General features: G+C 53.4%; 8 protein-coding genes across 8 annotated transcripts; 5 read left to right on the forward strand and 3 right to left on the reverse strand.

Moving 5' to 3' along the window:
* Nucleotides 1–17: 17 nt before the first annotated feature.
* Nucleotides 18–2,372, forward strand: N7482_003962 (uncharacterized protein; the record flags this gene model as incomplete). Its single annotated transcript, XM_056686087.1, has 2 exons — nucleotides 18–126; nucleotides 208–2,372. The coding sequence occupies 2 exons, from the start codon at nucleotides 18–20 to the stop codon at nucleotides 2,370–2,372; spliced, it is 2,274 nt and encodes a 757-aa protein (XP_056544829.1).
* A 679-nt stretch (nucleotides 2,373–3,051) lies between these two features.
* Nucleotides 3,052–4,956, reverse strand: N7482_003963 (kynurenine--oxoglutarate transaminase; the record flags this gene model as incomplete). Its single annotated transcript, XM_056686088.1, has 9 exons — nucleotides 3,052–3,342; nucleotides 3,401–3,824; nucleotides 3,885–3,898; nucleotides 3,956–4,109; nucleotides 4,173–4,245; nucleotides 4,307–4,412; nucleotides 4,467–4,551; nucleotides 4,627–4,695; nucleotides 4,760–4,956. The coding sequence occupies 9 exons, from the start codon at nucleotides 4,954–4,956 to the stop codon at nucleotides 3,052–3,054; spliced, it is 1,413 nt and encodes a 470-aa protein (XP_056544830.1).
* Nucleotides 4,957–5,398: 442 nt separating this feature from the next.
* On the forward strand, nucleotides 5,399–7,009 carry N7482_003964 (ssDNA-dependent ATPase MGS1; the record flags this gene model as incomplete). Its single annotated transcript, XM_056686089.1, has 1 exon — nucleotides 5,399–7,009. One exon carries the CDS (start codon nucleotides 5,399–5,401, stop codon nucleotides 7,007–7,009), a length of 1,611 nt encoding a protein of 536 aa, XP_056544831.1.
* A 661-nt stretch (nucleotides 7,010–7,670) lies between these two features.
* N7482_003965 (uncharacterized protein) lies at nucleotides 7,671–8,560 on the forward strand (the record flags this gene model as incomplete). Its single annotated transcript, XM_056686090.1, has 2 exons — nucleotides 7,671–8,282; nucleotides 8,345–8,560. 2 exons carry the CDS (start codon nucleotides 7,671–7,673, stop codon nucleotides 8,558–8,560), a joined length of 828 nt encoding a protein of 275 aa, XP_056544832.1.
* Nucleotides 8,561–9,145: 585 nt separating this feature from the next.
* Nucleotides 9,146–10,047, forward strand: cdc31 (putative cell division control protein Cdc31; the record flags this gene model as incomplete). Its single annotated transcript, XM_056686091.1, has 2 exons — nucleotides 9,146–9,424; nucleotides 9,568–10,047. 2 exons carry the CDS (start codon nucleotides 9,146–9,148, stop codon nucleotides 10,045–10,047), a joined length of 759 nt encoding a protein of 252 aa, XP_056544833.1.
* Nucleotides 10,048–10,631: 584 nt separating this feature from the next.
* Nucleotides 10,632–13,090, reverse strand: admB (uncharacterized protein; the record flags this gene model as incomplete). Its single annotated transcript, XM_056686092.1, has 2 exons — nucleotides 10,632–12,970; nucleotides 13,024–13,090. 2 exons carry the CDS (start codon nucleotides 13,088–13,090, stop codon nucleotides 10,632–10,634), a joined length of 2,406 nt encoding a protein of 801 aa, XP_056544834.1.
* A 496-nt stretch (nucleotides 13,091–13,586) lies between these two features.
* Nucleotides 13,587–15,437, reverse strand: N7482_003968 (putative DNA polymerase iota; the record flags this gene model as incomplete). The annotated part of the gene is made up of 3 exons (XM_056686093.1): nucleotides 13,587–14,407; nucleotides 14,496–15,330; nucleotides 15,390–15,437. The coding sequence occupies 3 exons, from the start codon at nucleotides 15,435–15,437 to the stop codon at nucleotides 13,587–13,589; spliced, it is 1,704 nt and encodes a 567-aa protein (XP_056544835.1).
* A 1,823-nt stretch (nucleotides 15,438–17,260) lies between these two features.
* On the forward strand, nucleotides 17,261–17,533 carry N7482_003969 (uncharacterized protein; the record flags this gene model as incomplete). Its single annotated transcript, XM_056686094.1, has 1 exon — nucleotides 17,261–17,533. One exon carries the CDS (start codon nucleotides 17,261–17,263, stop codon nucleotides 17,531–17,533), a length of 273 nt encoding a protein of 90 aa, XP_056544836.1.
* Nucleotides 17,534–19,609: the final 2,076 nt, after the last annotated feature.

Raw genomic sequence — 19,609 nt, forward strand, 5'->3', positions numbered from 1 at the left:
GTAATCTCCATCACCACATGTTCACCTACCATCACGGGTTCCTTCACATATTTCTGAATAGCGTGCTAATAGTCATCGCAGAACTGAAAGCTCTGAAGACCAAGTATGGCGCTATGGCAGATTCTGGTGAGTGGCGGTCGCCTGGTACAGGTAAGCAATGATGGCCTGTATAGTTTCCTGCCTTTGATAATCCCTAACAGCTCCCAGCGACCCCCGCACGAAGCATCATCCCGCGTCCTGAGGAGATTTCGACGCGTCCAGACCGCGGATCTCCTCGTCAGATTTCCGGGACACACCCGCCACTGGTAGCGACTTCTGGGCAGACTGGTCCGGTAGGTAGCTTTGCCACCACCAGTGGCAGTTCCGAAGCCACTGGCCAAGTACCTACCGAGACGCAAGCCGCAATTGGCAAGCGGAAGAAGCCAGTCCGAAACAAGCGCAACAAGAAGTCAAAGAGCAGGGATGAAACCGGGGGAAAGGATAATCGCCAGCAAGAGGTTTCCGCGCAGGTCGTGTCTGGCGTCACTGGCCAGCTCCTGCACCCTCGCGTTGAGCCCTCGTCCAGCCGCCCCGCGAAGGACCAGGGCCAACGAGCCGGCGATATCACGGTGCTTGCAGAGACATTCCAGTCGCTTGATGTCAACTACCCGTCCGCTGCATCTGCAGAGGGCCCGTCAAGCGACTTAGGCTCAGAGACTCCGCGACCAACTCTCCGCCAGCTGCTGGCGGCTCTTCCGGGCTCCGCTGGAGTACAGCTATCGTCGACTGCTTCCGTATCGGCAAGCCACCCATATCGAGATGAATCTTCATCGGCGGCTACCCCAACCATGACGCCCAGTTCATCGCCCAGAACTGAGGTAACAGTGGGGCGTCAGATCCGACGAGGGGCGCCTACCGCGACTGCACCAGCTGCCAGGACGCCCGGCTCTCCATCACCAGTCGTGGTACGAACAGGACGTGCGCGCAGAGGTGCCTCACTGACTCATGCTCACCCGACCATGATGCGCAGTCACAACACTGCAGCACCAGTTGGGCATCATCGGGGAAGTGAATTTGTCTCTGGGGCTCACCCTGCCATGACCCCCGGTGACATGACCGCGGCATCAGCGGGGCATACCCATGGGGGCTCTGCTCCATCCCCCACCGTGGCATTTAGGCATGGCGCCCATCAACTAAGTCCTTCTCAAAGGCACCAGGCGTCCACACCCGCCGCAGTGCTCTGGGGTACACCAGGGGATCCCGCAACAAGTCCTTACTATTTCAGGGGTATTCCCTCCCAGGCACTCGGCGGAGGTGCATACCCAACGTGTCCGACTTTGATGACTCCGGGCCCTACCGGCGTGTGCGAGGACAACGTGGCATACATGAGGTTGGAGCCAGAATCCGGCAAGTTCTTCTGGGACTTGACATACCACTTGTTCGAGTGCGCACTGGAGGGGTGTGAGAAGCGGTGCTGCCTGGGGGATTGCCAATCTGTCATCTGCCCGTATTGTGGACCTTTCTCGCATTTCATATGGTGCAGCAAGGAACACATGCGGGAGGATGTCAGCACCCACTGGCTGTATTGTGGACAGTCACCACTGAAGGAACCCAGCGTGGAGACTTCGGTGACCCCGGACATTCGAGTCGGACCTCCCGCAATTCCATGCAAGAACGGCTGGGATAGCCCCGAGCGACACCGACAAGCAATGTGGTTCAGCACGGCGCGCCAGGAAGGCGACTACTTCATCTTCGCCGATTGGGACGACAGCATTGCCGCCGGGTTCACGCCGGGTGCTTGGGAGGTGCGTTGCTCGCCTCGTGTGCTTCGGACCGTGCGTTTTGCCGATCCGGAAGAGAAGGACCATTTCCGACGGATCCTTGCTGTGTGTTTGTTGAAGTCTGTTGAGGTCCAGCCACTGGTTGAGTATATGTACCGTCTGCTACGGGACAAATTGCGCTTGACGAACCTGTGGACGCCTCAACTGGACGCGCAAGTTCGGCACCAGCTCTCCTTGGAGCTGAGTGTCATCATCGAACCGAACATCGCGGGTCAGCGGCATGCATGTAAGACCGAATGGAACGGTCAAGACCCCCGCCATTGCCGAGACCCAACCTGCGTCTCCGAGCGACGACGCCTCCTGGGGGGTCTGGGATGGGCGCCAGCGTTCGATCGCTTGGTCTACATCGAAGAATGCAACCATTGGATTCTTCGAGCGAATCGAACTACCCATCCTACCGTCAGCAGCGTGTACGCCCGGACGCGTGGAGAGGGATTCGAGGACGTCCTCGAAGAAGAAAGACGGCTCTTCCGGCGTGGCGAGGGCTGGGATGGGGCGGGGACAGGTCCCATGGAGATCGAATGTTTAGAAGAGTGCCAAGCTGTGCCTTAGCACTGGCGATGACATGGTGAGGTGGTCGACAGCGTGTGGTGGTGGCTTTCTCCGGCCTAGGGGTTCAAGCCATCATATCATCTCCCTGGCTCCGATTCTTGCCACAGGAGTTTGAGTCGAGCGAATACTTCGGTCCTACCACGCAGATTTCCATCACCGCGCGGCCCTCCTTTTGGATTATCTTGCATGTAGTGGGCGGGAAAGGGGCGCGCTCCTCTCCCCACCTTTTGTCTTCATGTTTTGTCAGGTCCGGGGCCGAGGGGCCAAGGTTGTTCTGCAAGCAGCTGTTTCAGCTGTTGCGTACGGAAGTCCTAGGACTCGGATCCCGTTGTTTGTATGAATATTGGGGTCCTCTCACCGCTACGCTGCGGTAAGCGGCTTAGAACATACTCAAATAATGGCAGAGGATAGAATTTCTCTTCCCAGGCGCTCGATTCTTAGTTTTCAAACCTCCGTAAACTTACCTTATTAAAATGTACGATCACCTCCTGCCGGAGTCGAACATCCCGTAGTCGCAGGTGAGAAGTATCGACTTAAGGTTAATGACTTGCCATGTGTAGACAGCAAATAGTCTCAAGTTGGTTTTGACTGAGGACTCTCAATGTCTCTAGCATAAGCGCCTGTGCGATCTCTTTGTATTCGGTGAATCTATAAATGAGTACAAGGGCTGGGGAACTGTTCACTGCGTAATGTACTTCTTCAGGCCCCGCAGTCTCTCCTTGGCGGTCTCCAAAACATCATCGTTCTTGCATACGGCAAAGCGGAGATAGTTCTCAGCGATATGAGCATTGGCATCGGTATAAAACTCCGTAGGAGGAATGGCAGCCACACCAACTTCATGGATAAGGAACCAAGAAAGCTTGAAGTCACGAGGACGGTTGGCTACATGCGGCGGGAAGGGATAGTCGGCCGGCAGCTTGACAGAAGCCATGTTGGCCAGCACGAAATATCCACCCTCAGGCTCAGAGTACTGAGTGGTCTTGTTAGAGAGGAAACCATCACAAAGACGTGTGAAAGGCTGTACATACTGGGATACCAAGCTCGTCAAAAATCTCGCAGAAGAGCTTCATCTTCTGCTGCATCTCGTTCCGGCTCTCGTCCCAGAAGCCAACCTTGTCTGCCTGCTCAAACGCAACGGCAGCAGCCTCTTGGAGAGGAGAAACACTGCTATAGCAAATGCGCGTGTGCGCACCAGCAACGTATTTGATCAAATGCTCAGGTCCAATCAGGTAGCCCACACGCCAGCCGGTGGCGTAGAAGGCTTTGCCAGCCGAGCCCACAGTGAGGGTGCGCTCGTACAGCTCGGGAGACAAGGTGGCAATTCGGGTAAAGGGAACATAGAAAAGGCGGTCATAAACTTCATCGGACAGGATAATAAGGTTGTGCTTGACACAGAGGTCACCAATCCGCTGCAGCTCCTCCTTGGAGAAGACCTTGCCAACGGGGTTGTGGCTATGAAGAATGTTCAGTATGGAGAAATGGGAGAGGAAAAGAATTAGAATTCTGGCTTACGGAGAGTTCAAAACCTGGAAATTCAAGTTAGGAGTGGGCTCTTTGCGATAAGCTGTGTCAGAAGCACTTACAATCATCCTGGTCTTGGAGTTAATAGTGTTCTCAAGCTCTTGGAAATCAACCGTCCACTCCGAAGCGGGGGAGGTTCTGGTTGCACCGTCCTTGGGGGGGTGCAGGGGCACATATCGGATGGTGCCCCCGGGCATCTCGATGTTGCTGATGTACCTATTTCAAGCAGTCAGCACACGAAGGCCCTCGGATTGAGCCAGCTAGGGATTGTAATCTTACTGGTCAAAGAACGGCTCGAAGATGATGACTTCATCACCGGGCTCAATGAAAGCCATGAAGGCACTAAGCATGCCTTTCCATAATACCTTCGATCAGTCTTTCCCTCCAATGACCATCCGCTGTGGACCACTCACCTTCATTTGCGCCAGTGGTAATTGAGACCTCAGTGTCGGGGTTTAAGGTTCGGCCGAAGGAGGGCGAGTATGCGTCCGCAATTGCCTTCCTGAGGCGAGGGCGACCCTGTGTACTATGAGCTACGTTTCAAGCGCGCCTGGTTCATTCGGTAGCTTCTACCTTTGTTGGGGAGTATTGGTTGCATTCCACGCGGTCTAGGGCGTCCTTCGCAGCATCAATCGCAAACTTCGGGGGGTTATAGCCACTGTGAAAATGACAAGGAAGGTCAGCAGTTGCCCATTGGATGCAAAAAAACTACTCGTAGACCGCAGCGACTCACAAGAACCCTTGACCCATGTTCACGATTGGCTGCACAGGCGAAGCAGCAGCAGCTTCGTTGACAATGGACCTAACATCTCAATCAGAGCCCCTTCCTAGCATCCTATATAGCGAGGTATAGATATGCGCCGTACCAGACATCCTGTCGCTGACCAGCAACTCTCTTTGCTGGCCGAAAAGGGTCGGGCCGCGAAGCGGTCACGGACATTGCTCTTGCGCCGAGACTAGGAACGCGGGGTAGGGCCGAGGAGATGGGAGCCGCGGGCAGTGTGGAAGCGTACGGCTTGAATTGGGCGAGCGTGGACAGGAGAGAGGAGCGACCAACAACCATGAGGCAGGAAGTGAGGAGGGACAGTGAGGGGGAAGTGCGGAGTCAAATGAACATCCAGGGCTCGCGGATGGCGTGCTTCGCCGTTTCCGAGTTCGGGAAACCGTGGGAGCAACATTCTCCATCGAGCGAGTACAACAGAAATGGTTGCATAGTTGCACAACACTTAAGATACTGCATAGTTGTATGACTTTAATTTCGAAATTTGTGACCAGCCTCTAGTAGGACAATATTTTTGTTTCCTATATTTCCCCCTCCCATTGCGCTATACAAAGCCGGCGATACGTAGTTTGCAAGGCAGCAAGGCCCCGCGGGCCCGGAGCTCTCTCCGATTGCTGGTTAGTAAGCAGCGGTCGCGCTCGACGCGTCTCCGCAATTAAACAGCTGCATCTGCATGACTGCTTCTTTGGTGGTGACTACGCTTTTTTGGGGGCATTTCGTCAGCATGGTGTCCTGTCCTATTTGTGAAAAATCCGTACCACAGCTCAAAATCAATGACCACATCGACTCTGGTTGCCAGAGCTTCGTCGAAGAGCCGTCCTCTTCTCCGGGCGACCAACCGTCATCGCAGAAAGGACCGATTGCCAGCATCTTCCAACCGCCATCTGCAAGAAAAGTTCAAGGCCAAACCAGTCTTTCCAAAGAATCACCTTCACGTTCAATTAACGCAACCTCGCGGCCGCTCAACGGCAAGAGATCCTTCGTACATGATACGCTGCCGTCCCGTGAACACGATGGAGTGACACAACCGAATGGGGAGGCGGCGGAACCGCAGCCCAAGCGGCCAAAGGCGAACGCATTGCAAAAGGCTGCCCCGCTTGCAGAGCGTATGCGTCCAAAGACACTGGATGAAGTGTGTGGCCAGGAGCTGGTCGGCGAGACTGGCGTTCTTCGAGGCCTCATTGAGCAAGACCGGGTCCCGAGCATGATTTTGTGGGGAGGTGCTGGAACAGGAAAGACTACTATTGCACGAGTGATATCGTCAATGGTTGGCAGCCGCTTTGTGGAGATCAACAGTACCAGCTCAGGGGTCGCAGAGTGCAAGAAGATATTCTCTGAAGCCCGCAGTGAACTTGGTCTCACCGGGAGAAAAACGATCATTTTCTGTGACGAGATCCATAGATTCTCTAAATCGCAACAGGATGTGTTTCTAGGACCGGTGGAGAGTGGACAGGTTACTCTTATTGGTGCAACTACAGAGAATCCGTCATTCAAGGTCCAGAATGCTCTGCTTTCTCGGTGTCGGACATTTACCTTGGCGAAGCTTACAGACGAAGACATCATATCAATCCTACAACGAGCACTCCGAGTTGAAGGCCCAAATTATTCTCCGTCTGAATTAGTCGATGATGAATTGATTCAATATCTGGCTCGATTCGCTGACGGCGATGCCCGAACCTCACTGAACCTCCTTGAACTAGCTATGGACCTATCCAAACGACGGGGCATTACAAGAGAAGACATCAAGCAGGCCCTGACGAAAACCCTAGTCTATGACCGTGCCGGCGACCAACACTATGACACGATATCAGCATTCCACAAGTCGATCAGGGGCAGTGACCCGGATGCCGCCCTTTACTATCTTTCTCGTATGATCCAATCTGGCGAAGACCCTCTATACATTGCTCGGCGATTGATCGTCGTCGCCTCCGAGGATATTGGCCTGGCGGATAACACCATGTTAACACTTGCAATCTCCACTCACTCCGCCGTGGAAAAGGTCGGTCTGCCAGAGGCACGGATCAACCTAGCACATGCAACGGTGGCAATGGCTCTATCGAAGAAGAGCACACGGGCCTACCGGGGGTTAAATAATGCCTTTGCCGCGTTGAATGAACCAGGTGTCGCGGGGTTACCAATTCCAATTCATCTGCGGAATGCTCCAACGAAGTTGATGAAAGAGCTCGGGTATGGCAAGGAGTACAAGTACAATCCGAACTATCTCCATGGTCAAGTGCAACAAGACTATCTGCCTGAGACGCTTATGGGACGCACGTTTCTGGAGGATTTGGACTTGGGAACACAGCGAGATCCTGATTGGTTCAGTGCAAAATGAAGTTGGACGTGATCTTTCTAGCTGCACCATCCCAGAATTGCAAGCCGATCTAGCATTGTGAAATCATCACATATAAGCCACTCTCTGCACCAACCAGTCTCTGCGACACCACAACCATCACGCAGGCCTGTGCAGCGGATCTACAGCACCAGACCGGGGCCCCAGTGATCTACGTGTCTAGCTTCGGCGTGAACACATTTCAACTACGCGCATATTGTGCTTGTACTTTTGGGGTCAAATCAAGAATACTTGTTCTATCGTTTCAGAATTGGTCGGAAATGCAGTCGCAGGATTATGAAGGAAATGGATATGTGGCATCACATCTCATCCCACAACCCGCACTCCTGCCAATTCGAGATAACGGCATGTCGTCACCGTTCTTCTTCTCGCCCCATGGACACCCAGCAAGCTGCCGTCACTGCCTCAAGAAACTAAGCTCATCTGGAGTGACGCTTTCCTTTTTCGAGCAGCGGCCCCAGGAACGTACTCCCCTCTCTGTTACCTAAGCGGAGAACTAGGGCTGTTCCTGCACTCTCGATATTACAGTTCCAATCCAAGGTCATTTACCTACGAGGCCGTTTTTAGGCTGCTCTTCCTCACTCCATCTCCCACATTCTTTTTAACAAACCACGTGTGCCGCATCCGCGAGCGCCAAAATATCATGTATCCCCGTCCGGGAGCAGTATTCAGCGATGATTACTTCGTGATGTATGATGGGCCACAGCCGCAACCACAAGGTCCGAACAACAGCTTGAGTTCTACTCAAAATCCAGGCTTTGCTTCCTTCACCAGATGGGCCCCTCCAACAATCATACCCTGTTCGCAGGGTTCTTCAGCCTCGATATCTCATTCATTTGCTTGGCACGCTACCTCTCAGCACTCATGGTCAGGTCCTTCGGCAGCAACTGGCTATGCCTCAAGTGCTGGCGACCGCATTTTGAATGGATACCCTGCGTTGCTCGATCGATCAGCTCCCGAGCAGAGGTCGTCGTCTCCAGATGCGCAGTTCCCGTTCATCATTGAAGACCCAACAAATCCACAGAAGCACCGTGAAAAGCGAGTACGGACCAAAGAGGAGCTTGAGAGCCAGAAGGAAGGCATTCGAATCTTGAAAGAAAGCGGCGGTGCATGTATAAGGTGTTACCGGAGCAAGAAGAAGTGCGCACCTGGTACCCCATGTCCTCCTTGTGCCTCGAAACGCCGAAAATGCATTCGACGCATCAGTGAGCCTCTTTCTGCTCCTGCTCAGCCCATTTCTTCTCCCGCTCAACTTGTCTCTGCTCCTACCCAGCCTTATCTACTCCTTCTCCAATCAAGACTCTAACTTTCGTGCAGGCCAGCCTGTCCGACAATCCAACCCTGACCGACAGCCTAACTGTGGAGACGGTGTCGAATCAAGACCTGCCGTCTGTGGACCCCGAGCTTGAAGATTATTTCGACCCGTTTAGTTTCGATACTTGGCGAAATGGCATGGACTCCATTGACGGGGCATACAATAATCCCAGCTACCCTTTTGTCGGAACGGACACAGGGGCGCGTCTAACGTCATGAGGTTGGGTCTCCCATGTCATTCACCTGTTCCAGCTCACTAGCAACGAGCTTGCTTCTATCTATCTTCCGGTGTCGCGGTGAACATACCCATACAGCGCTTCTCCGTCAGAAATTTGTTTGAAATCCGTACAGTTTGGAGACTGGGACACAGTAGAGTCGTGCAGCATTGTTCCGGGTGGCGCTTTTTGTTTACTTCGGTTGGGGCTAGATAGATACTTATCGCCCTTTTCTCTCTTCTCGTTATTCTTAATAGCTAAAATACCCCTGGCGCTCATTCGAAATGGAATAGAGAATCAAGCTGCAAATTATTTTTGTTGTCGAAACATAGCTGCAAAACTAAAGAGAAGCAAAAGAAAAGGAAATACTCCATAGTCTGCGGGATGCCCAAACGGCGGCTGATTCCGCCCGCGTCGGCGCGTGTCAAGAATCCTCTCCACCGCCAACACCGCCAGGCTAGTCCACCTCCACACAACATCGGGCCACGAGCCTCAATCCCTTCCAACCCACATCAATTGACATACTCCAACTGGGAATCCAATAGAGTCCACACCGACGCACGCATCACTACATCCACACGAGTCCGCCATGGCCTCCGGCCAACCCTTCGCGTCGCGCTCCTACGCGGGCACGAAGCTGCCGGAACGGTCTGTCAACGCAAATGCCTTGCCCTTCAGCGCCTCATCCTTCTCGAGGCATCGTGGCCTCGGAGCCACAGCCTCTGCCGACTTTGGTGGCGCCGACGGCCCCAAGCAGGCGCAGCAGCCTACATCCGCGCAGGCGGCGACACAGTCGCATGGCCCGGGGCAGGATGCCAATCCGTTGAGTCGGTTGACTGAAGAGCAGAGGGAGGAGATTAACGAAGCAGTAAGAAACGATCTATTCTTCCCGTCTTCAATCGCGCTTCAATCGCTCTCGCTCTATCTTTGTCCCCTCGAGCAAGAGTGCACGCGAACACATGGTCCGACCAGGCCCCTCGAAATCAAAAAGCTAACCAGCACCACCAACAGTTCACCCTCTTTGACCTGGACCGCGACCGCCACCTCGACTACCACGAGCTCCGTGTCGCCTTCCGCGCACTCGGGTTCACCCTCGCAAAGCAAGAACTCATCTCCCTCCTCACAACGTACGGCGTCCCGCGTCCGCAAGTCCAGCAACAACAAGGCAACCCCCAACAAGCGCCCAAGGGCAACGCCGGTGCCAACCCGCAACACCCATCCAATCTGCTCATGCCGCTGTCCTCCTTCCAAGCTGTGACGGCGCTGAAGATCCTGGAACGGGACCCACGAGACGAGATTCTGCGCGCGTTCGAGCTGTTTGACGAAGGCGGCAAGGGCTTCATTGACCTGGAGGATTTGCGGCGTGTTGCGAGGGAGCTTGGGGAGACAGGGCTCGAGGAGGAGGAGCTTAGGGCTATGATTGAGGAGTTTGACCTTGAGGGCGTTGGGGGTGTCACGAGGGAGGCGTTTGTGGGGATTTGTTGGCAGTGAACGTGCCTCCTGGACAGAAAGGGGCTTACTGTGATGTGCCTTGCATGGGGGTTTTCTGGTGTTGGGTTTCTATTTTCTGCTTGTTTCATGTGTTTTACCGTTTGGGTATTTTGTTCAGTCCCATGCCATTGAATTTGCCATGTCTTCAAGTTTACCTCTCCCTGTGAATGGACTACTGGTTCCTGACTCCGATTGTCCCGGTGAACGCCTAAACTTTCAAACCTGGAGCGAATTATGCGGCAGTATCAAAGGTCACGAGTGGGAGTCTACCCCTCTCTAAAGTAAAATCAAACATGTAGACAAGCATTACACACATTTACAAGAAGGAAAGAAAAGTCCATAAGATCCAATTACCCCCGTATATCCCGGGAGGCACATTTGAAATCCGACAAACCACTCAATAGCGACGCCAGAATGAAAAAAAAAATGGAAGTTTGCGTAGGCCGTCCTCCGGCCCAGAACCAAAGCAGCCAGCCCCTGAACTAGACATGACGCGATGCAAAAAGGAAGACAAAAAAAGGCGGCAGAATGCCCTGTATACTAGCATCAATAAAGGAAATATTCGGAAAGGAGAGAGGTCATCACTAGCTGTACCGAGGCGGCGGCGGCGGTACATTGTGGTATCCATCGTTGGGATAGCCATACCACTGGTTCATGGGCGGACCAGGTGGTGGTCCGCGAGGGGGTCCTCGCCCAGGCATCGGGCCAGGCATCGGGCCAGGGTACCGACCCATCGGAGGTGGGGGACGGCGGTTCTTGGCTATGCGGCGCCTAGCCAGTGCCATTCGGCAGCGGCTGACGAGGCAGTAGAGCAGACTGAGAACAATGAGACTGCCCACGCCGACACACAGGCCAATCACGAGGTTCTTGTGGTCGCGAATCCAGCCAGCGGCAGAAGAGCCCTTGCACTGGCCGCCGTAGCATTTGCCGCCCGCATCGCACGGCGTGCCGTCCAGATAATTCTGGTTCATTTCGATACAGGTGCCGGCAGGATACTCGGTGACGCCCGGGGGTGCGCCGCAGACCAGGCTGCAGGACGGAGCTTGCGTGTTGTCACAAGCCCAGGTGTTGTTGCTGTTGAGCAGGGTGCCCATCACCGAGCGGCATTGGTAGTTGCGGCTCGTGCATTGGCCGCTGGCGCATTGGAGACCTGCGCCGGAGTCGCCACAGGAGGAGCCGTCATCTTTGTACTGGTCAGTTGGGCAGGCACTGGAGTTGCCGGTGCACGTTTCAGCGATGTCGCAAACGCTGGTGCTTGAGCGGCACACGGTGCCTGCGGAGGTGTACTGGCATTGGCTGCAGCAGCTGTCGTTGGAGTCATCGCAGACAGCGTTGTTCTTGTACTTGCATGTTGTCGCATCGCAGCAAGAGTTGTCACCGCAACCCTGCTCGCCGCCGCAGTCACAATCTTCGCCGGACTCGACGATTCCGTTGCCGCAGGTGCTGCCGCTGATGGTGACAACCCCACGATTGTCGGAGAGACAGGTCGATTTGATGCTGTTGCGGCCAATGGCAGAACAGATATTACCGACGGTACATTGGGAGAAGGTAGTCATGCTCGCTGCAGCGTACGGGTTCATGATGTATTTTGCATCGGCATCGCAGGTTGATGAGGTCAGCGGGCAGCACTGGGACGAGTCTTCCAGATTTTCGGCACATGTTTGCGAGTCACAGTCATGCACTGCTCCAAAAGTGTGGCCTGACTCATGGGCAAAGATCTGCCAAGTAGAGCCTTGGTTGCCGACCACGACATTCGCGCCCGTCACGGAATTACCTTCAGAGCTGACGAGATCGGAGGTGCATAGGCGGCCCATCCAGGAAACACCAACCTCCTGGCCTGTCGGGCAGCCGGTCATCAGGGTCCAGTAGGCGTTGTTGTCTGCGTTTTCCGAGCGCCACTTGGAGAATTCATTCAGTCTCCAGGTGATATTGCCGCCATCGCAGCCAATATTCCATGGCAGGGTCGATGTGGCGGTGGTGGGACAAGATTGGTCATTCACCGTGAGATTGCGCAGACCAATCGATACGTTGAAAGAGTCTTCGTAAAGACTGGATGCAGTATTGACTAGGTTGATGACCCACTCCTTGGCCGCGTCCTTAGGGGTAGAGTTAGACTTAAAGTAGTTGGTCATTTCACAATCCGTGGCAACGCCGATCAACGCGACTTTCTTCGTCTTGGGACATCCCGATGTGTCGCCCACCGTGTTCTTCAGGTTCACCCCGGCCGTGTTACCTGAAACACCGCCAATATCACTTGATTGGCGCTTGCTGAGACCAAACAATGAATTCAGTGGCGTGACCCCCCATTGGCTATCCGACTGGTCGAGTCCAAAGGGAAAGATCGAGTTGGTCAAGTCGGCATTGAAGTCGAGCTGATCCGCAGAGCAGCCTGTGTGGTCGGCCAGTGACCGCTTGAGCTCGGTGTGATATCGGAGCATGTCAGTGTCCCGGTAGACAATCATGTAGTCGCCGCTTCGGTGCTCGATATCGGTATCGATCGGGCGCTTCTTCGCCAGGTAGGTAGACTGCAGCTCGATGTGGTGTTTATTGCCGTCGACGCTGAACGCACCCTCAAACAGCGGCTCGGGTCCGTCCTGTTTCACAGTAACTCGAGCCCAGCCGCTTGGAGTCCATCGTCCCTTGCCCGAGCCGACCAGGGCGCGACCGCGAAAGACTTTATGTTCGTGTCGGTGGATGGGTTCACCCTCCCACGATCCGTCAGCGCCAATGTATTGCACGTACGCATCGTCTGCAAGAATATCATGATTCGGCTCGAGTTCCAGCTTTATGCGTTTTCCGTCGCGGTGTAGTTCGAAGGTGAGATCAAAATGTGAAAGATGGTCTATTTGGTGTTCCGGTGTACGAATGATCGCATTGTCGACCGGCGTAAGCTGGCGGATGGCTTCTGTAGCCTGGGATCGCGCTGGGACAAGATCAGTGAGTAGCGTTACGACAGCGGAGCATGGGACAACGCACCTTGGACGTGTGTGAAAAGAGCCGACACTGCACCGACGATGGGCAGGACGCTCCGTGGAAACCTCATTGTCGGGCAATGATGGTTGGGGGAGGAAGAAACCCTCGGGCGGCGCTCAGGGTCGGTGGGTAGGGTTTCCAGGGTCCAGACACGCAACCATGGGGAACAAGATTCAGGGATCGCAGGGTCCACTCGGAGAGCTCGGGATCGGCGGAAGTAATCACAATACCATCACCAACACCACAGTGCTGGCAGACAATCGGAAACGATAGAGGGATTATAAGTTGGTGAGAAGAGATAAGAGGGAACAAGGCGAGAGTTGACGCGAATGATCTGACGGCCAAGCGCCAGTGACGAGGCGGAGCCAGCAGAATCCATCGCCAAGCACAAACAATCCAATGGTCAACGAGGCTTGGCCTTGGCAAGCTGAAACATCACATTTCAGGGCATTCGATTAGTGAGATTAAAACGGTTATGATTTATGCCCTGTTACTATTCTTATCGTGCACAGCTCGCGTTCCCAGTACATAGCACTTGTACGCCCCCATAGTATGCATCCAAACCCTTAAATTTCTCCAACCTCGTCCTTCTCTGCCGCATGGAACGTTTGATGCGCCAGCTGCGCAAAGTACGGGATGGCGGCTCCGCAGAGGCGACACTCGACACCCTCGACACTTGCCAGACTCGCGCCCAGCCACGCATCGTCGTCGGCTTCATCTTCTTCCTGCCACTCCCCATCCGCCCCATCCGACTCGGCTGCAGAAGCGCTAGGCTGCTGCATTCTCCCTCCGCACGACTGGTCTCCCTGGTCCGGATTGTTTGGCTCGCGTGCCGTCCAGTCCCGCAGCACCGCCTCTTGCTGACGGAACATCTTGCTGATGTCTCGCCCGCTGCTCTGCTTCAGGTCTCCCGCGCTCTCCACCAGATTGGTCACCGCGATATTCATCAGCCCCAAGTCCCACCCCGACCTTTCAGGGTGCAGTTTGCGGAACATTGCCATCGCGTGGTCTCGCACTAGTCGCTCGGCAATCGCATCGATATGCTCGTCCAGATGGAAAATAAAGCTGGGCAGTGGCGCCGACCGTGAAATGCGATTGGCATTGTATGTCCGCAACCCGTCGCTCTCTGGCAGGTTCCGTGGGCGGGTCGATAATCGCAAGGTGCGCGGGTGTGCCAGCCACTGGGGCTGAGGCGCAGCGCTGTCAGACTTGTCACTCTTGTCACTCTTGTCAAGCAGATCAGTTCTCATTCGCCGGATCAAACTCCTCGCCAGTGCCTCTAACTCGCGCCGTACCGTGTCGATGTTGTCTAGGTGACCACGACCATACGAGTCCTCGATACTAATCTGGGTGGGCAGGTCGCGTGCTTCGAGCACATCGGTGTTGTCTACCCCATGCAGGATGCTCCAGACTTTTATCCCAATCCCCTTTGGGGGCGCCCGGTCCGCCGAGTGCTTTCTCCAAGGCTGGCGGACCCATCCCAGGGAACAGGCGAACGTCGCGGACCGTCAGCTTTTCCTCCTCGGTATTCTGCCCCGTCACCTTGATCCTTAGCTTGTGGGCGATTCGAGAGCCAATCCCGGGGATTTTTCGGATTTCGTGGGCATCCATGAACCGGGTGACATTGCTCTCTTGGGCGATGGCATCCTCAGGGGTCTCATATGGCGGAAGTAGCGTAGTTTGGTTGTTGGGTTTATGGACGCTCCCGACTAACTTGGCCAGCAGCTTCGACGTCGAAACACCGCCCGTAGCCGTGAAGCCTTTCTCATGTTCCATCTGGCTTCGCAGATACCCCAGGAGATGGGAGGCCACCAGCAGCTTCATTTCAAGCGATGATGTCTCTGGTGGACTTGCAGGCTCATCCTTCGTAGGCGGATAGGTAGCACCCAGATAGTGAGTTGCATCGTAGGCAAATCCCACGGTCGGGTCCTTTGGGTCCAAATGGAAAAATGCCGTGGTCAAGTCAATCGCATTTAATAGCTGGACATTGTAATCGATCATCTCCGTTACATCCAGCGAGAGTTCATCGAAGCCCAGCTTCTCGACCCGCCCGCCCCAGATGAAGCTACGCACGAACAAGTAGAGATCCTTCGAAGCATTGCGGAACCTGGTTAGGTCCTCGCCCAGGACCACGACCACGTCAGGGCAAATCCGTTTTGCATCTTTGATGAGCTGGAGCTTGTGCAGGCCCCGCCGCCGGGCCTCATAGTTGCACGTCACCACAATCTGTTTCTGCTGGACTGCTAGGGGCAACGACTTCAGCGCCGGCTGCTCTACCTCAAAGACAGAGGCATAGAAGCAATCATAATCCTGGGATCAGTGCATTAGCGGTGGGAAGCTGGGTGAGGGCAACGGGGAGCGTGCTCTACCAGGTGGAGAATGACTCGACGGTCGTTGCGTGTCGGTGTTGCAGCCATCGACTCGGTGCCCACGCAGGCTTCTCCATGAGTGGATCAATGCCGGGTCGTTCGTTCGTAGCGACAAGTCTTACCAGCCGCCCGGGGGCAATTCATGTAGGGAATACACCGTAAAAGCAAGCTCTCCATGATCGGCGGGCTCGGCACGTGGCTGGTGGGGCTCAAAGTGTGGCTGGTGTATCTGCGGGCCACTCCTAGTTACGCGGGAGTCTACTATGCTTCGTGAGGTGAAAGCTGTGGATTGACTTAGCCTTTTTGAATTGTGAAATATCAGTACGCCATGTTAGCCAGGCCTAGTCGCCAACTCGCTCATGCCTGACCAAAACTTGTCAAACATCCAGAGGATCTCGATTGGATCCTGGAACATCCCCTCCTTACCGTCTCACCTCTCGGCCCCCAGCATAGTCTCAGCACGATTCAGGACAGCTTATCGAAACGCTGTCACAACTACTCCCCTGAGGGTCGGCACCTCGGTGTTATAACTGGCCTTATCTGCCATGTCACTTCCCCTGGATTTTCAGTCCGCGTCTGGAAATGAGCTCTCGTCGCACCCGACACCAGGTTCGCGTGGCCTGGGGTCTCAACCGGTGCTTGAAGGTCAGGTCCCAGCACCGCCTATTCCTCCTCGTGAGGAACTGTTAGCTGTACCACGATCACCATCACCATCGCCATCATCTTCCCCTTCATCTTCATCACTGCCACTATCATCACTCAGATCAGCAGCTCCATCACCATCCCCATCATCACTACCATCTCTACCTGCTATGCCACTCCCCCGGTCTCCAAGAGACTGCGCACAGTATCATCTGTTACCGCCGGCCATGACGGATTTCAAATTATGTATGCAACACGGCTCATTGCCAATTACTCCCTTTCATTACTTTGTTGCGCCGGAAGGGCTTCCATTTCCCGGTCCCAAGCTGTTCCATCGTTTCATGGACTTGCCGCCGGAACTCCACCGGATGATCTTTCAATGCTGCAATACGCCAACGCTTTTTCATCTCACGCACGCTTCCTCTTATACCAGACACGAATGCGTGGAATTGTTTTGGAAGCCGGAGCGCAACACCTGGTATCGACCGGAACGTTTATGGGGCTTGGTTCATTCCAAACGTTCTCCTTTCTCCCATTGCCCCGAATTTGCCTCGCGCATTACGCAGGTGGAGCTAAGTCTTTCATTCTCCGACCTCACTCAGCAGGCGCATAAGAGACAGTCATTCTGGGATAAGGTACAAGAACTCTTCCCTTCCGCGTGTAATGTGGTCTTGAGTGACGACCAGCCAAGGTATCCGACGGAGATTGAAGGTGAGAGCAGGTGCTTTGAATTCTCCGAACTGGTAACGTCGGCACCGCCAAATATCACAGCTTTAGTTGCATTCCACTACACCGGTAGTGACAACTTTGACGCCGCGCTTTATACTACAGCGTGTGGCGGGTCAAAGATCGTTGCTGGAGCCTCGTCGACGACTGCTGGACACCGATGCGAGTCATGCTTCCCCCAAAGAATGTCCCGCGCGGTCTACTGAATCACCTGATGGCTAGCATTCAACTTCGTCAGATCTCATGGCTCGAAATGCATGCTATAAATTGGCTGAAACTAGAGACCTACGCACTTTATTCGGACAGTCGCGGCATTGAATGTCCCTATCCCGGTTGTGAATCCTTAAGACCCCCCCACCTTGAAAAAATTGAAGATACATATTTCAAACATCCACCGATCAGGCCTCGGGTTTTATCAGGATAGCATCCTGATCAAATGCCATCAAAATACCCCGGCTGAGATGAAGGCTATTCTTGACGCAAAACAATGTCGCGTGGACGCGATGGTACTGACAAGAAATCTATTGAACGAGGAACTACGCGATCAGTACCGCAGGCCGGGGGATGTGAAACGACAGTTTGAAGAAGCCCTTACCGGCGAAATGAAGGAGCATGGATTTCTCGCACACGATGACTTACTTCAGTACCACGACTTCCGGGATGACCTAAGTGAAATGGTCGAGTTCGATCATCCTCAGTATCCTGACGTAGAGGACTTGATCGGGCGTGTCCAGAGGAAGATCTTTAAGTTCTCCGGGGAGGAATATTTCGGCTGAAAGGGATCCTATCATTCCATACTCAAAATCAAAAAATACCGGTTCCAGTTTTTGTTAACCAATCGATTCGATCAAGCTTCATGGTGCGGCTAATTCTAAAACGATCGCATAAATTTGCAGTACAATATGTTACGGTGACACTCCTATACCGACAGGCCCTACCACGGTTCCCCTTCACGCCCATCATAGGACCCCTCCTTATGCGCAGTCATCCATCCTCTATAGCACCAATTTCTGGAAGTTTGCTAGTGTCATCGGCGCGGAATGTGGTACCAAGACCCTCCGCCCTCCACCCTTGCGTTCTTGGTGTTGATTTGCCACGAGGAGTAGTCATTAACTTCGTCGTAAATTTTGGGAAGAAGCTGAATGCAGCGAACGTGTGATAAGCGTCCGTAGGAAACTGCGATTATTTGGGTTCGACATTGATATTTGCCACCCCCACATCCCTAACCCTATTCCGCGGAGACAACGGGGTATTTCCACGATCATGTGCTCGGAACCTAATATCTGCCCCAAAGGAGATGGGTCCCTTTCCGTGGAACGAACTCCTGGTGACTCTGTAGTTTGAACTTTATCTTAGCTTTCAGTTCTCCCTTTCTAGCTTTGAGCTCTTCTTGTTTATCTTTGTCCCTTTTCGGAAAGCCCGTTCAGATTACTCTCTTAACAACAAAACTTTTCAAATAAAACTTTTCAATAAACCAAACTTTTCAAATTAACCAAACTTTTCAAGTTGGCGAGGCCCCATGCGATGAATGAAATCCTCTGCCATTCCATATGTCCTTCAGGTCTCTCTTCCCCAAGACAAGAAAACCAGACGGTTAATAATTTAACAAGATCACAAACATTAACTGAGCTCAAGATTTTTGGGTAGTTTTAAATTGGATTAATTCCCAAAGCACGCAATGTTTTTTCCACTCTGGATGAAAGTCAGTATATATACCTCGGAACAACGTTGAGGAATCATGACTGGGTTTCATCTTACCGGTACGGCTTTGCAACAGACCGACTTAGGTTGTGTGCCAGAGCAGCCTTACGTTTGTTAGATAGATAATTCTTCTAAGAATAAAGGATCAATAGATGACATACCTGTAACTGGTTTGGGCTTGCAATTGCTCCCGACCTGTGTCACGCCAAATATGTTGACTGGAAATGCATATTGGCAACACCAACATGTAACGGCAATTGCCCGTCCCTCGAGATCGCGTTCCTCGAGGTCGTCAATAGGAGAAGAGGCAGCCACTCCAGCCAGCGCAGCAAGAGCCAGAAGAATAGTCGGACGCATTTTCGAGAAGTATCTGGGGTTCGATTTGGTGAGGCAAGTATGAGAACTAGAACGTTTCTAATCTGGGGGAATTTTTCTGTCTTAAATCCTTTTCGTTGCTAGTTTACATAGAGAATATTATTGATAGAGCTTCCATGTGACGTCACGAGTGTGAAGACAATGCTGGGGTTCTCCATCCGTCAAGCCATGGCTACATCAGAAGCCATTCCGTAGCTTGAACAATATCATTGGTCTAATTTAATCTGAAAGGGTCGACCCCATCCACTGTTAGCTGGGTGCTGATGCACTGAAGGCAAAGATCGTATCGGAGTTCACGCCCGACCATGACCCTTGGATAAGAACTGCTGTGCTTTCCATCAACGTGATTGACATTTCTCTACTCATCATCAGATCCCGCGCGGAAGTCTTGGCAATACCTTGGCAGTGTAGCCACACGCCCTTAAGAGTTTGTATCGTTGCGGTCCAGAACATGTGTGACCTCTCTTAGAGCCGCAGACAGGTTTGAGCCTAGAACTGAAGGTTTCCGTGGGTCGCTATAACACTTTCTTGATACTACAGCACCATCCTAGCAAAGGTCAATACCTTGAGCTGCTGTTTCAGATAGGGAATGAGCTACTTGCACATTGGTCGGATCACGTGCATTCCTTATACCTCAAAAGTCCCAGAGCCAACAACCAAAAAGATTTCAGTTGAATCGACGGGCAGAAGATCAACCAAACTTGAGCTCAGAAAATAAACTGTAACTGGATGTATGCTTTGCAGTAGAGAACTTTATTTGTCAGTGCAGTGCCACT

This window comes from Penicillium canariense (genome assembly GCF_028826845.1).
Source record: "Penicillium canariense strain IBT 26290 chromosome Unknown utg000002l_segment0_segment0, whole genome shotgun sequence".
NCBI lineage: Eukaryota > Fungi > Ascomycota > Eurotiomycetes > Eurotiales > Aspergillaceae > Penicillium > Penicillium canariense.